This window comes from Rattus norvegicus, chromosome 2 (genome assembly GCF_021556685.1).
Source record: "Rattus norvegicus strain SHRSP/BbbUtx chromosome 2, alternate assembly SHRSP_T2T, whole genome shotgun sequence".
NCBI classification, from domain to species: Eukaryota; Metazoa; Chordata; class Mammalia; order Rodentia; family Muridae; genus Rattus; species Rattus norvegicus.
Genome location: NC_141535.1, coordinates 122,718,148 through 122,733,726, shown reverse-complemented (window position 1 = coordinate 122,733,726; position 15,579 = coordinate 122,718,148). Strand labels below are relative to the sequence as shown.

The window sequence follows — 15,579 nt, the reverse complement described above, 5'->3', positions numbered from 1 at the left end:
TGGTGAAATCAGTTCCTACCCTGCTCTCATTTGCTTTTAATGATGAACTGTTGTATGGAACTATGAGTAAAATAACGCCTCCTCCCCCAAATTGCTTTATCACAGCAATAGTAACCCTACCTAAGATAGTCTTATAACTGTGAGTGCCTAGAAAGAAAGAAAGAAAGAAAGAAAGAAAGAAAGAAAGGAAAAAAGAAAGAAAGAAAGAAGGAAGGAAGGAAGGAAGGAAGGAAGGAAGGAAGAAAGAAAGAAAGAAAGAAAGAAAGAAAGAAAGAAAGAAAGAAAGGAAAAAAGAAAGAAAGAAAGAAAGAAAGAAAGAAAGAAAGAAAGAAAGAAAGAACAAACCTCCAAGAGGGAAGAATTAGGGTACAGTCACAGATCAAAGCAAACCCAAACTCTAGCAGTGTAAATAGCTTAAAGTCCATCTGGATTTTCTGGGCTCTGAAGAGTCTAGGCCGTTCTACTTCTCCAGCTTTGTCAGTGCACAGCACACCCAACTTGTCTCGTAGTCTCAGGTTTGTTCCCTTCCACAGCTGCTGCTGTCCTTGGTGGTCATCTCATGATACTGGCATCTCAAAAGTACTGAGGTCTCCATTACATCTGGACCATACCTTTACCATAGTCTCTCCTGAGCTGTGTTCGACTATGATCCTGCCACATGGTGCCAGGCTTCATCTCTACGAGAGCCCTTTAATCCTGGGGCTTTTTAAGGGTCTTCCCACTTCACTGACTATCAAGAAAATGCAGTTGCCCACACACCAGTCTAATGGAGTCATTTTCTCTGTTGAGGCTCCTTCTTCCCAGATGACCCTAGCTTGTGACCAAAAACCAAACCAGGACAATAGGTTTCTTCCTGCTGTGGTGTCTTCAAAGCTTATCTGTCTTTCTGTATTTAGCACATTCAGAACCATCTAAGCATTTTATTACTGACTCAGAACACCAAGAAGGGTGTTGAAATCTAGCTTGATCCAGTTCCTAATATCCTTTATTATGCTGAGTCACAGCACATACACAGGCAAGTGCGTAGTACAATACACACTGTACTATGGAAGCTGATGCTCTTAGGAAATGAATTACTTAAAAGATACATTTTTATCTGAAACCATTTTACTTTTATAACATTATAAGCAATCATTTGAACTATGAATTCCAGTGCCCTCTCTGTGACATTGACCTGTCCTGTGGCTGTCTTACAGGTGTGTGCTGCTCCCACTCTTGGGGATGAAGCCACCCCCGCAAAGCCTCTACCTGTTGGTTGACTCCGTGGATGAAGGCTGCAATGTGGTGGAAGGGGAGCAGACGTCACCCAACCTCTCCGGGACTGTGGCAGAGCTCTTGGCTGGTCACCACGAGTTCTTTCCCCCATGGCTCCTGCTTCTCTGCTCTGCCCGGAAGCAGAGCAGAGCTGTCACTAAAATGTTTACTGGTGAGTGTTGTGTTCTCCAGAACTGGACCCAGGAGGGGTTCTTGTGGGTTATCAAAGTACTTGGACAGAGGTCTGAGTGCTACATGAGCCTCCTCAGTCTCGCCACCACCATGCCTTAAGATCATATTTAAAGTAAGGTGTGGTATGCTTTAAAACCGCTTACATTGGCTTTTTTTCTGAAAATTCTTTCCTTGAGCTGAGGGGATAATTCAGTGAGTAAAGTGCTTGCTGTGCAAGCATGAGAACCCCTATACATAAAACAACAACAAAACCCAGCCCAGCATGGGAACGAAAACCTTTAATCCAGTGCTGGGAGAGCCAGTCAGACCCCTAGGGCTCGTTGTCCCTCCAGCCTAGCCAATCAGGAGTGAGTCCTACACTCACACATGAATGTGTACACATAAAACAGTCGTTCCCGGGTCCCTGCAGTAAGACCCAATGTAGTGACTGATTTGCTGTGCTGTTCTTTAGTAGTTCTAGGCACTTCACAGCCCATTGGTCATTAAGTCAGTGTCTCTTCAGTGACTCCTGCAGTCCTGTGGGAGGTTCTCCATGACAAGGCTGAGTAGAGCTCTTCATATAATCTAAGGGCAGCCACAGCAGTATTTGGGTGAAAGCTTTGGGTGAGCATGATGTAACCAGTACTGTGTGACATCTCCGTATGCGTGAGGGTAAAGGTGCTCTCCCTCTCCAAGTCTCCTGGTAGCATCAGCTCATTTTGTGTTCTATATACATTATGAACTTTTAAAATTCATTTTTAAGTATGTGGGAGGGGGCATGTGCACTCGAGTTCCTTATCCCATCCAACTGGAGTTAGGGGCAGCTGTGCCCAGTGGAGATGCTGGGAATCAAACTTGGGTCCCTTCAGAAGCAGCACATGCTCTAACACCTGAGTGTGTCTCTAGTCCCAAGCACAAATGAATCACTATAGCATGTTCACATCAGTGCTCATACTGTCTGTGTGACCTCTGGCGGCTTGCCTGACCTCTTCCTTCCTGTCTGTAAAGTGGGGTCCTGTGAGGCTGGATATGCCCGAGGCATGGTAAGGGCTCTTATTCTAGTCATCGCATTCTCATTTGTTAATAAAAATCAATTTTGACCTGAATTTTTATTATTGCTTTATTATTATTATCTTTGGCTTCATCTGCCAGGTGTTCTTTGTTGTGAAGAAATGCTTTGGCTGCAGGCATTTGAGAAAATGGAACCTCAGCTGAGAACAAGATTGGTCTGGGGGGATTTTCTTGATTGATGTGAGAGGGTCCAGCCCGATGTGGGCAGTGCCACCTCTGGGCAGGCAGTCCTGTGCTGTATAGAAAAAGCAGCCTGAGAAAGCAGTGGGGGTGGTGGAGAGGGCAAACTAGTAAGCAGTGTTGCTCCATGGTCCCGTGAGTCAGCTTCTGCCTTCAGATTCCTTCCTGCCTTGAGTTCCCTGCATGATGGAGTACAAGCTGTAAGGTGAAAGGAACCCTTCCTTCTCAAGTCGCTTTTGGTCATGGGATTTCATCAAAGCAGTAGACATCCAAAGGAGGACGACAAACCTCCTCTTTGTGCTTCCTTTCCTCTATCCTTTGGCATGCAGGTTGGCGTGTACTCACTGCAGGGTGATCATCTTCAATCTAAAACCTAGAGTCTAAAATTCAGGAGCTGCTTGAGTGCATCCAAGGAGAACTCCAGGGCAAGATTCTGTTTTGTGTGTTATTTAAAATATTATCAAGCTTTCAAGCTGTGTGGATAAATGTGCTTGTGAGACAGATGGGTTTTGTACTTGGAGATGGTTTCCATTCTTCTTATGTATATTCAGATATTCCAAAATCTGAAAAATTCCAAACTCCTTCCTGCCCCAGGCGTTTTGGATGAGCTACTCAAGTTCAATTGCCAGAGGGGCACGGTTAGTGACCCTTTGTCCTCCAGGCTCTTGTAGTCATTGGGTGAGGCCGTGTGTGCTTTGGGTGTGGGTCACTTCTGTTCTATTACAGGCTTTCGTGCACACAGTGATGCCCATGCCTGCCTCTACATGAGGACCCCCTCTGCGTTCTCTTCATCCACGTTGCCTCATCTACTTGACGGGCTTTCACACAATACTAGAATGTCCGTGCCTTGGGCGTCGCTCCATCTTCCCACTGGTCCAGCTCAAATAAGACACTCACACAGACTATGTTTTCCATTCTTGTTTATCTGTGCCGTCCTTCCACAGAGTCACACCCCCACTCTGTCTGGTTTATTTTCTTCATGGATCTAATACCACTTGAATTTGTCTACATTTCATGAGTGTATTTAACTAATTATCCTCTCATCTAGGAAATAGTCTCCATGAAAAAAGGGGCCTGACTGTGTGAGCACAGACTTTGGTCCTGTAAGGATTCTGACTGTGTGAGCACCTGTTTGTAAGCATGGGGTCAGGCCCCTGTCAGGGTGCCGACTGTGTTTGCACTCATCTGTAAGCAGAGACTCAAACCCATTTGTTTAGCCAGCACCAAGAGTGTCGTGCCCACTGAAATATTTTACCAAAAATAGAAAAGAGATTTAGTGGGGCCTGGGAAGATGGTTCATTTGTCAAAGCACCTGCTCCAGAGCCGGCATAAAAAACCTGGGTGTGATAGCCTCCTTTCCAGAGAGGCTTGCTGGCCAGGCAGCCTAGCCTACATGGTGAGTTCTGGCCACTGAAAGACTCTGACTCAAAAGGTTCCCGTGGGCACTTCCCTGGCATGAGTGTGGTGCTAGGTTCCATCCCCAGTACCCAATGAATAAAGGTCAATTTCAGAGGTCAGGGTATCTACCTTCTTGGTCAGTGGATGGTCTTGGTTCTGTGTGTGTTAATTCAGTTTCTTCCTCAGGAGCTGCAGCTCAGTCAGAGCTTTACACATGCGGCCCAGCTGACACTACTGAGCTAAACTTCTGCTCTCATGTCTGTCTTGTTTCTGCCACTAAGTCTTGCCTTGGCTGGAATGGACCTCACATGTGGATCTTGAGCCTGCAACAGTCTTCCTGCTTCTATTCTGTGGAGCTGGGATTGTTGCCACAAACTGCCCACCCCATATTAAACATAGGTGTTACTGTATTAAATTCTTTTTAAATCAGCATCACTCTTTAGATTTGGGAAAGATTTGCTTTTTGAGTTATAAATATTTTGCACCCTTCTGCACAGCATCAGTTCCATGCCCTTGACTTCCTCCTCCCATCTCTGTCAGCATCATTTTCTTTCTCAGCTTTGCCAGGAAAGGAAACACTTCAGCATTACACAAAGCCCTGACCCCGACCCCATTAGTCATGGTGGGTGATTCAAGCAGCCTTTGTGTCTGCACTTAACTCACTTACAAGGTAGGAAAACCTCCCTCACAGTGCACATGCAAGGTGTGTGTGTGAAAATTTACAGTGCATAGAGCCCAGGGGTAGCCCTTGCCCAGCATTCAGACACCCTGGGTTCAGTCACCGGTACTGTACACACACAAGGAGAGCTGTCTCAATGGCATTTTCTTTAGCCCACTTTAGAGGCATCAGTCCTGACACTCTGGAGGCTTAGCCCAATTCTGTTTTGGTTATCTTAAGTTTTTATCAGATGACTTTAGTTAATTTGCTTAAATTATAGATATTTATGCATAATGGGTTTATAATCTTACACATAGATCAGTCTGTGTGCACATCATTTTAGAAACTTTAAAACACTATTCTATACAACTTTAGTCATCGTTTATTTATTAGCCACAGGCTTGGAACTTGCTGTGTAGCCCAGGCTGGCCTCAAACTTACAATCTTCCTGCCTCAGCTTCCCAGCACTGGGATTGCTGGTATGTACCACCTCACCAGGTAGGTTCCTTTGTTCCTTAAATGGTCTCAGTGACTTTGTGAAACAACAAGGAAGTGAACATACAAGAGGCTTGGAGGAGGCCAGTCATCTCTGCAGGCTAGGATGTGTGTGTGTGGGGCGGGCATTCCTGGGGATGTGCGCAGCCTTTCTTTAGGTTGGAAGGGTTTGTTTTATGTTATCAAATTAAAATAATTAAATCTCCAGTTGTCAGTAAAGAGCCCGAATCAAGAAGATGCCACTGGCCAAATTATGCTTACAGAACTCCAACACTGTTAAAGTGCAGCTGCTAAGTGAAAGCAAAATGAGTTCTCTAAGGGGCGAAGCATGGAGCACAGCCTGGGTTGTTAGGCATCTGAGCACTCACCTTATGGAAGGAAAGACCACTGAGCAAACAGACAGAACATGGCCAAGGCTGTGCTTCGAGTGCATTCTAACATGGCTAAGAGCAGGGGGGACCAGACTCAGGGCAAACTCATTTCCGTACCCTCCTTGAAGGGCAGAGCTTTTTTCAAAGTTTATCTTCTAAAGCGGAGGATTTAGGTTTTGTGGGTGCATATGTGCCTGCTGTGTGGTTATAGATCCCACAATACAGACGTAGCTTTGCATAGGTGTTATTTTATTTTGCTTTTGTTGGCAGATTGTGCTTTTTAGAATTTTCCTTCAAGGATTTGACGCTTGGGTTCAGATAGTTGTTTGTTTTCAGTGATATCTTTTTTGTTCTGTTGGTCCAGGTAGGTGTTGGGGTCACCTTTGACTTCTCCACCCTCACCCACCTTTTGCTCCTAATGCCCATCAAGGTAGATTTTTGTACATGCTGTTGTCACACCCCCATGGTCCCTTCTGGAGTGGTGTGTGACTTCTCTAAAAGCTTTGCCTGCAGTCATGCTTTGCTCTGCTCATGACTGATCCTGGAACGTATTCTGAACGCACACCAGCCTGGGCGAGTTTATTTGTAGCTTCTTTGCAGCTTCTCCTTCCACGAGGTGAACAGTTACCTAACAAATCCAGCTCCATATACCAGTGTTCCTCTGGAGGATGCTGGCGTAGTCTACGTTGAAGAACTTAAGAGTAGCCACCACTGGTGCATTCTTTAGCTTTGGTTGACTTTTTTAGTAAGTAGCTTTATTTTCACAGTGCTAGAGTTCTACAAACATAATTTGGCAATTTGCATCTTAATTGGTTCCAGTTATTTCTTGACAGTCTGAGATTTAATTATTTTAATTTGACATCGTAAAGCAACGTATTATAGTGTGACTGGTATTCTGTTTGGATATAAACCACTCACATTAAACCTAATGCATGGTCAAGTGGATGGCTGCAAAGAGCTAGTACTTGTGTGAAAAACAGTCCTATTTATCTCTCACAAATCTGACACTCTGCTATATCTTCATGGGGTACTTATATAGCTGGATATGTCTATCTGTTTCCACTTAGTGCTTCTTGCAAAGGAGTTGAAATGGGCACCACACTGCAAGAACAGATAGTAGCCATATTTGTTGGTAGGAAAATGGAATCATTGCTCTGTCATTTATGTGTTTTTCTATGCAAACTCCTTTGCATACTAGCAGGTGTTGGTAGATTCTCTTATTAGTATTAATCCACGAGTCAGGCTATTTGTATTGGTTTACTTTCTTCACACATATGCCCATCTCTACTTAATCAATCGGGTCATCTTCTGCAGGGTTCCGGAAGATCAGTTTGGATGACCTCCGGAAGGCGTATATCGTCAAGGATGTACAGCAGTACATCCTCCACCGCCTGGATCAAGAGGAGGCACTCCGGCAGCATCTCACCAAGGAGACGGCTGAGACTCTGAACCAGCTGCACATCAAGAGCAGCGGGTGCTTCTTGTACCTGGAGCGAGTGCTAGATGGAGTTGTAGAGAATTTCATCATGCTTCGAGAGATCCGTGACATCCCCGGAACTCTGAATGGTCTCTACCTCTGGCTCTGCCAGAGACTTTTTGTCCGAAAACAGTTTGCCAAAGTTCAGCCCATTCTGAATGTGATCCTCGCTGCCTGCCGGCCCCTGACCATGACAGAATTATACCATGCTGTGTGGACCAAAAATATGTCTCTAACCTTGGAAGACTTTCAGCGCAAGCTAGACGTCCTCTCCAAGCTCTTGGTGGATGGGTTGGGCAGCACCAAAATCCTGTTTCACCACAGCTTTGCTGAGTGGCTCTTGGATGTGAAGCACTGCACCCAGAAATACCTGTGTAACGCTGCAGAAGGACACAGGATGCTGGCCATGAGCTACACCTGCCAGGCCCGGAACCTGACCCCACTGGAAGCACAAGAATTTGCCTTGCACTTGATTAATTCAAACTTGCAGCTGGAGCCAGCCGAACTGGCTCTGTGGATGATATGGAATGGTACCCCAGTCAAAGACTCACTGTCCACCTTGATACCCAAGGAGCAAGAGGTCCTGCAGCTGCTGATCCGAGCTGGTGCTCATGTCAACAGTGAGGATGATCGCACCTCCTGTATTGTCCGGCAAGCCCTCGAGAGAGAGGACTCAATTCGGACTTTACTGGATAGTGGAGCTTCTGTCAATCAGTGTGATTCCAATGGGAGAACTCTGCTGGCCAATGCCGCATACAGTGGCAGTCTGGATGTTGTGAACTTGCTTGTCTCCAGGGGAGCCGATTTAGAAATCGAAGACACCCATGGACACACGCCACTTACTCTAGCTGCTAGACAAGGGCACACAAAGGTGGTTAACTGTCTAATTGGGTGTGGAGCCAATATTAATCATACAGATCAGGACGGTTGGACAGCACTGAGGTCTGCTGCTTGGGGGGGCCACACAGAAGTGGTGTCTGCTCTGCTTTACGCTGGCGTAAAGGTAGACTGTGCAGATGCGGACAGCCGGACTGCTCTGCGTGCAGCAGCCTGGGGTGGCCACGAGGACATCGTCCTGAACCTGCTACAACATGGTGCAGAGGTCAACAAAGCCGACAATGAAGGGAGGACTGCACTCATAGCTGCAGCATATATGGGCCACAGAGAGATCGTAGAGCACCTGCTGGACCATGGTGCAGAGGTAAACCATGAGGACGTGGATGGCAGAACAGCGCTCTCTGTGGCTGCGCTCTGTGTGCCGGCAAGCAAAGGGCATGCGTCAGTCGTGAGCCTCTTGATTGATCGAGGGGCTGAGGTAGATCACTGTGATAAGGATGGCATGACCCCCCTGCTGGTCGCTGCCTACGAAGGTCATGTGGATGTTGTAGACCTGCTTCTAGAAGGAGGAGCAGATGTTGATCACACCGATAACAATGGACGGACACCCCTTCTGGCTGCAGCTTCCATGGGGCATGCTTCCGTGGTCAACACACTTCTGTTCTGGGGCGCAGCCGTGGACAGCATTGACAGCGAAGGCAGGACAGTTCTCAGCATAGCTTCAGCACAGGGGAATGTGGAGGTGGTGCGCACTCTCCTGGACAGAGGCTTGGACGAGAGCCACCGAGATGATGCTGGCTGGACACCTCTACACATGGCAGCTTTTGAGGGTCACAGGTTAATATGTGAAGCTCTCATTGAACAAGGTGCTAGAACAAATGAGATTGACAATGATGGGCGCATCCCCTTCATTTTGGCCTCCCAAGAGGGCCATTATGATTGTGTCCAGATTCTGCTGGAGAACAAATCCAACATTGATCAGAGAGGCTATGACGGGAGAAATGCATTACGAGTTGCTGCCCTGGAAGGACACCGGGACATCGTGGAATTACTCTTTAGCCATGGGGCTGATGTGAACTACAAAGATGCCGATGGGCGGCCCACACTTTACATATTGGCCTTAGAAAACCAGCTTACAATGGCCGAGTACTTTCTAGAAAATGGTGCAAACGTGGAGGCCAGTGATGCAGAGGGAAGGACAGCGCTGCACGTCTCCTGCTGGCAGGGTCACGTGGAGATGGTACGGGTACTTATCGCCTGCCATGCCGATGTCAATGCAGCAGACAATGAGAAGCGCTCAGCCTTGCAGTCTGCGGCCTGGCAGGGCCATGTCAAAGTGGTCCAGCTTCTGATAGAGCATGGTGCCGTGGTGGACCACACGTGCAACCAAGGAGCCACAGCCCTCTGCATCGCAGCCCAGGAGGGACATGTAGACGTAGTGCAGGTTTTGCTGGAGCACGGTGCTGATCCCAATCATGCCGACCAATTTGGACGTACTGCCATGAGGGTGGCAGCCAAAAACGGGCATTCTCAGATCATTAAGTTGTTAGAAAAATACGGTGCTTCCAGTCTGAATGGCTGCTCCCCTTCCCCTGTCCACACAATGGAGCAGAAGCCTCCACAGTCGACACCATCCAAGATGCAGTCTCTTACCATCAGGTCCAACAGCTCTGGTGGTACAGGCGGAGGGGATCTGCAGCCTTCCCTCCGGGGCTTGCCCAATGGGCCGGCTCATGCCTTCAGCTCTCCATCAGAGTCTCCAGACTCAACCGTGGATCGGCAAAAGTCGTCTCTGTCCAACAATTCTCTGAAAAGCTCCAAAAACTCATCTCTGAGAACAACGTCCTCCACAGCCACGGCTCAGACGGTGCCCATTGACAGTTTCCATAGCCTGTCGTTCACGGAGCAGATCCAACAGCACTCGCTGCCTCGCAGCAGGAGCAGGCAGTCTGTTGTGTCCCCCTCTTCCACAACCCAGTCCTTAGGACACAGCCATAATTCTCCCAGTAGTGAGTTCGAATGGAGCCAGGTGAAACCAAGTCTGAAGTCAACAAAATCAAATAAAGGAGGCAAGTCAGAAAACTCCAGCAAGTCTGGGTCAGCTGGGAAGAAAGCTAAACAAAACAATTCCTCACAGCCAAAGGTTCTAGAATATGAAATGACTCAGTTTGACAAAAGAGGACCTGTTGCCAAGTCTGGGAGTAGCCCGCCTAAGCAGATGCCAGCTGAATCTCAGTGTAAAATCATGGTCCCTTCATCTCAGGACAGCAACCGTGCCCAGCCACAGTTTCTCATCCACCAGCAGGGCGGCGAGCAGAAGAGGAGGAATGGGATAATGACCAACCCCAATTACCATCTGCAGAGCAACCAGGTGTTCCTGGGCAGGGTCTCCGTCCCTCGAACACTGCAGGAGCGAGGGCATCAGGAGGTGCTGGAGGGCTTCCCCCCCTCCGAGACAGAGCTGAACCTTAAACAAGCGCTGAAGCTCCAGATTGAGGGCTCTGACCCCAGCTTCAACTACAAGAAGGAAACGCCCTTGTGAGAGGTAAGAATGCAGTGCAAAGCTAAAAGGAACCAAACTGATATTCCTCTTCCTGAAAACGCCCCCTGCTTGGTGCTCTCAAGGCCTTCAGGCAGCTCCCTCCGTGTGTGTTCATGGAGCCCATCCCAACAGTCTGCTCAGTGTGTGCGCTCCAAAGCCCTGCACCTTCCAAAGCACTTATGTGACACAGGATCGATAGATCATATAGAGATGCGCAGATCAATGATAGGATCACTAATAGGCAATAGAGAGCAGATGACTGATAGATGTGCTGAGGTGTAGATAACTAATGCACATAGATAGTACCAGATGTGTAGATACATGGATGATAGACGATAATAGAGACAGAGACAATGGGTGGCAGACGACAGACAGTAGATGATACATACATACATACATAGATGTAGATGTATGTGTGTAAACTATTCTTTCTCTCCCCTCCCTTTCCCCCTCATAGTGCTAGACTAAATGGGATGTGTTTGTATTTGATGCTGTGTTCACGTGCTTGGAACATGGTCCAAACCTGTGGTGCTCTTTCAGTAAAAATGTATTGGATAAGTAGATGAACAGATCAATATATCATTTATTAATCCTAAATTAAGAGTTTTATCCTGTATTATCATCTCTTCTATCAGGAGATTTCTGATTGAAAACTGGGTTGTTTTCTTTCTAAATGTTCATTGTTTGATTTTGAAGCATAGGGCTGCACCCAGTGGATTGTTGGTAAATGTTAATTCCATGTTTCTCCCAGAAACAGATCATGGATTTAAATTAGTAATCAAGTTTATTATGATGACTCTTGCATAAACCTAGTAGTGTTGGTATGTAATATACACAGGTGTCGACCATGGTGAAGGGTATGGGTTTATCATATTTACTTATTTTCATATTTAGGGGCAGATATAATAGCATATATTATGTTCAGATCATTAATATTTCATATTAAATAAAAACGCTTTTATCCTCACCTCAAAGGAGGCTTTACTGCATACATAGGTAGAAGCTGGTGGAGAAGTAACAGGTGCTCATGTGTGCACTCTGGGTGCTCCCTGAGAAGCACTTTCCCATGTTATGAGTAAACTGAAGATTTCATTAAGCATCTGGTCTGAAGTCCAGTGACTTTGTAGCCACCTGACTTCTGGTGACAGTCACACTCAGGCAAGCTAGCATCTGGATCTCTTGCTCCTCTTGTCTTCGGTGATATAGTTTAAGAACTTAATAGATGAAATATCATTGAATATGTCTTCTAAAACTAAACACCCTTCTGTAAGGACGGATGGATAGCCAATCGAAGGTCATTCAAAAATACTTCTCCATATTCTTGGTTCTGGTGGTGTGACACCCTCTCCCACAAGTCCTAGGAGCTCTTATGAAAATAAAGGACTGCATCTATGTCAGATACTAAAAATAGGATATAAGGTCAGTGTTGGTAGAATAATGAATATTTGTGTTTAACTTGAAATTGTTGTTTACATATTAACATGCATAAATAGTAAGGAGTAATATATCCTTTATAAGCTTTTAAAACTGTCATAAGAAAAGTGTAGGAGTTATTTTATTTTTTATTTTTTCCAGTTTCCAGTTTCCAGTTGTATGAAACAGAAGGCATTGTGGTTGGAACAGCCGTTCAGCTGCCAGATGGAAGCCAGACGCCTGAGGACGTGCTGCCGAGACTGTGACTCCCGCAGTACTGTGTCCTGACTTACTGTCATGTGCCTACCCAGTAAGGCTGCCATTCTCAGCATAACCCCCATGCTGAAGCAGTCTCCACCACACCGAATAAATGCAGATGTAAACTGCAGCTCCTCAATACCAAACCGGGTGTTGAGTATTTTCCCATTTGGTAAACGTGCATGTGCCATGGTCGGGTGTCTCTGCAAAAGCACTGTTCCGTATTTATTGTTTTCTGCGTTGTGCTGTGTACTCGGTCCCATCGCATTGTCTGGTGTGCCTGGTTCTTGTGTATTTAATAGATGTTACTCAATAAAGCAATTCTTGCAACTGTTTTCTGTCCGCTAACCTTCAGCACTGGATAAAAACGAGTGTCAGTGTTGATGCCACATGGAGGTGAAAATGACTTTGTGATGAATTTTCCACAGGGATCAATTCTGGTGGTGTAGAGAGTCAGTCACTCGGGTACTTTAAATCTCCATTTTCCAATCAAGGACCGTCTGTGTCAGGCTGAATGTGACAGAGCAGGCACATGCCAGCCACTCCAACTGCAGCCACTCTGTGCATTCACAGAGGCTTTGAGCCATCTTCCACCTGCCTATCAGCCCACCTGCAATGGACCATCATTCCTGAAGCCTGGACATTCTCAGGGACAGAGCAGTTAGTGCCTGGGGGCACATGCCACACAGAGGCTCCAGGTCCAGCCAAGGATGACACTCTGATCCCTGAATCATTCACCGGCTGCCTTCAATTCCTCTAGCTTAATGAAATGTAATCTATCATTGTAATTGAATGCTCACTGCTCTGAGCGGTTTCCACTTGCCAATTACTGCATGATCAAATGAGCCCCAGTTAGAACCAATTGGGTACATGTGAATGGCTTGGTGGGATGGATGTTCTTGAATGTACGATGTGCTGTCTATCACAAGTGATACCACTAACCATCAGTCACAGCACATGTTTTGTTATTTGATGGAAGTGATGGGCCTGCACTTTTCTAGCCACATACTCTTTCCTGTTTTCTTCTTTGCACAATTGCACATAGGATGTCTGGATGCCATGGTTAAGGGAGGCGTCTACACCGAGAAATATGGAGCAGCTTAGATGGATTGGGCAAGCGTTTGGAAGGATGACTCAGAAGCCAAGGATGGTTTGATCCTTGAGTGAGCCCTGTTCATCTCCCCAGCCTTGGGGAGATGCTCTCCACATGCTGTTGCTAAAGGGAAATGGGGAAAGAGAATTTGGAAATTGAGCACAAAACCATTGCTACTACTGAAAACTTTGGAATGTTTTAGTGAGAGGCCAGTGATGGTCATTATGTGAAGGGCACAAGGACTGTTGTTTATGGAAGCTCAAACGCGGAATTGCTTGTGATGAATGTTTCTCACTTGAGTCTCTGTGGAAGCCTTCCTTTGCCTTGTGTTTCTCAGTGTCAGCCAAACTCATTTCCTGTGTGTCATCTGTCAGTCATAACTAGGATGAGGGATAGCTGATGAACTCACTCAGATTTAAGGTGACAATGTGGTTGATACTGACAAGTCAAATGTGAATGTTTCAAGGATTGATTCTTGTCCCTATGGGACGTTGATTAATGACACTTAACAGGACTCTTGGAAGGCAGCCTTAAAAGTGTTTCTGAATCTGTTGGATAAGTGTGATCACACCCTGTTCCTGGAACCAGTGTGACTCCTCACACACACATTTACCATAGAAGAGGAGCCTCTTCTTATTAGGTGGTTTGTTTTGTTTTTAAGAAAGATAACCCAAAAGCTGCCAGTTTTTCTATTCACTTTGAATTACTAAGATTGTATTTATTTAATTTTATTAATTTTACAAAGTTGCACCTTGTGACCAAAGGGCAAAGACAACGCATTAGGGATTTGTGTTTTCCAAGTGTTTTGTGTCCATCTGTATGCGTGTGGAATAGACAGTAGGGGGAGAACCTGTTGGAAAAAGAGGGTTCTCATAAGTATTCCTTGGGGTGTTTTTTGTTTTCATCATTAATTATGATTTAAAGTAGAACAAAAATGGCTTCTGGTGAGGCCCAGCTTGACCAGGGTGCTGCAGCCAGCCTGCTTGGTGTGCTTGTTCATTTTGGAATGGGGGAGGGGACTAGGACCACAACTGGGAAAAGCAATGACGTCTGCTCTATTACAAAGATAAGAAACGGTCCCACAAATTAAAAAAATAATAATAAATGGCTATTTTTGAAATTCAAATATTTAAATTTTGTAAATCAGCTGCTTAGGACACCATGTGTTTGTAACTTTTTTTTTTCTATAGTGTCCCTTTAAGCCTCTTCCCAAAGGTTAGTGTCCCTGGTATGACAAGTGGCGAAACATCAGAGAAGTAAGCATCTGAAGGGATCCAGGAAACTTTGGGGGAAAAGAGGGGCAGAAACCAGTGCCCTGTGGTATACAACAAATACCTTTTGTTCCGTCCTCTCCCACCCCTACCAGATTCCTCAACCAAAACCAGTCCAGAACTTCAGAAACAGGAACAAGTCGTCCCGCTGTTCGGCTGTGCAGCTGTTTGTTTTGCTTAATGCCCTTCGTCAACACTTTCCGCAAGTGTAGTTGCAGACAAATGCTTTTTTTCTGTTGTTCGCTCTGTGTGGGGTGTGTAAATAACCTAAAATGTACATTGAATTTCACAGTGTAAAGTTTTATTTTATTCCTTGTATTATATTATTCAAAACCATCCCGATGTACATGAAGTGCATAATAAATCTATTTGCTTTACAGAAGATGCCTTGGTTTAATTTCATCCTTTAGTAGCATGTGCATCCTTTAGTAAGCATGATATGCTTACAGTAAGACTCTTTTAATTTTGCAATTTTAAAAAAACTTCGAAGAAGAGGGAATGAGATATAACACTGTCCAAAGGAAGCTAAGAGGCCATGATGGAGCCTTTATCTCTTGCAAAGCTTTGATAAGTGTTTGCTTTTCTGTTCTTCCTCTCCTCTGACAGAATTCTTATTGTATCTCACTGTCGGCTTTTTACTGTGACCCTGTGACCTGTGTACACATGTGCCCCTGGGTTTTACTACAGTCTTACCCGAATATTTTTTAATTTTCTGGAAAAAAAATGAATTGTTTTCTAAATAAAAGTGTGCTCCTCTTTGGTAGCCTGAGTCCCTTCTCTGGAGATTTGTTTGCCCCAGAAGATCCCAGCACTGACCAGGACATCAAGTCCATGCACGTGTGTATATAGAATATAAATATACTCCATTCCTCCCAGGGGAGGTTTCTAAGAAGGCCAGCAGTTAATTTTTTCTTTGTGACTTTATAATTTAATGCAATTTCCTAGAGCTCACAATATCCTGCAATCATTCACTTTCTCATATTTTTATACACTTGATAGGTTAATTAAAAACAAGCTTATTCTAGGCAATTTTAACGTAGGAGGTGTTGGAGCAGAAATAAGTGATAGTACAGATTTTTAAAAACACTTG

General features: G+C 45.4%; 1 protein-coding gene across 3 annotated transcripts in view; it reads left to right on the top strand.

The window, feature by feature from the left end:
• Ankrd50 (ankyrin repeat domain 50) overlaps nucleotides 1–14,868 on the top strand; it is a 34,462-nt gene extending 19,594 nt beyond the window's left edge. For all 3 annotated transcript variants that reach the window (XM_087619304.1, XM_087619297.1, NM_001191606.2), the window contains exons 3-5: nucleotides 1,197–1,426; nucleotides 6,913–10,457; nucleotides 12,030–14,868. In XM_087619304.1, the coding sequence (XP_087475430.1) occupies nucleotides 1,197–1,426; nucleotides 6,913–10,454 (3,772 nt within the window). In that variant the 3' untranslated portion in view covers nucleotides 10,455–10,457; nucleotides 12,030–14,868. The remainder of the gene's footprint in view (nucleotides 1–1,196; nucleotides 1,427–6,912; nucleotides 10,458–12,029) is intronic.
• The last annotated feature ends 711 nt before the right edge of the window (nucleotides 14,869–15,579 follow it).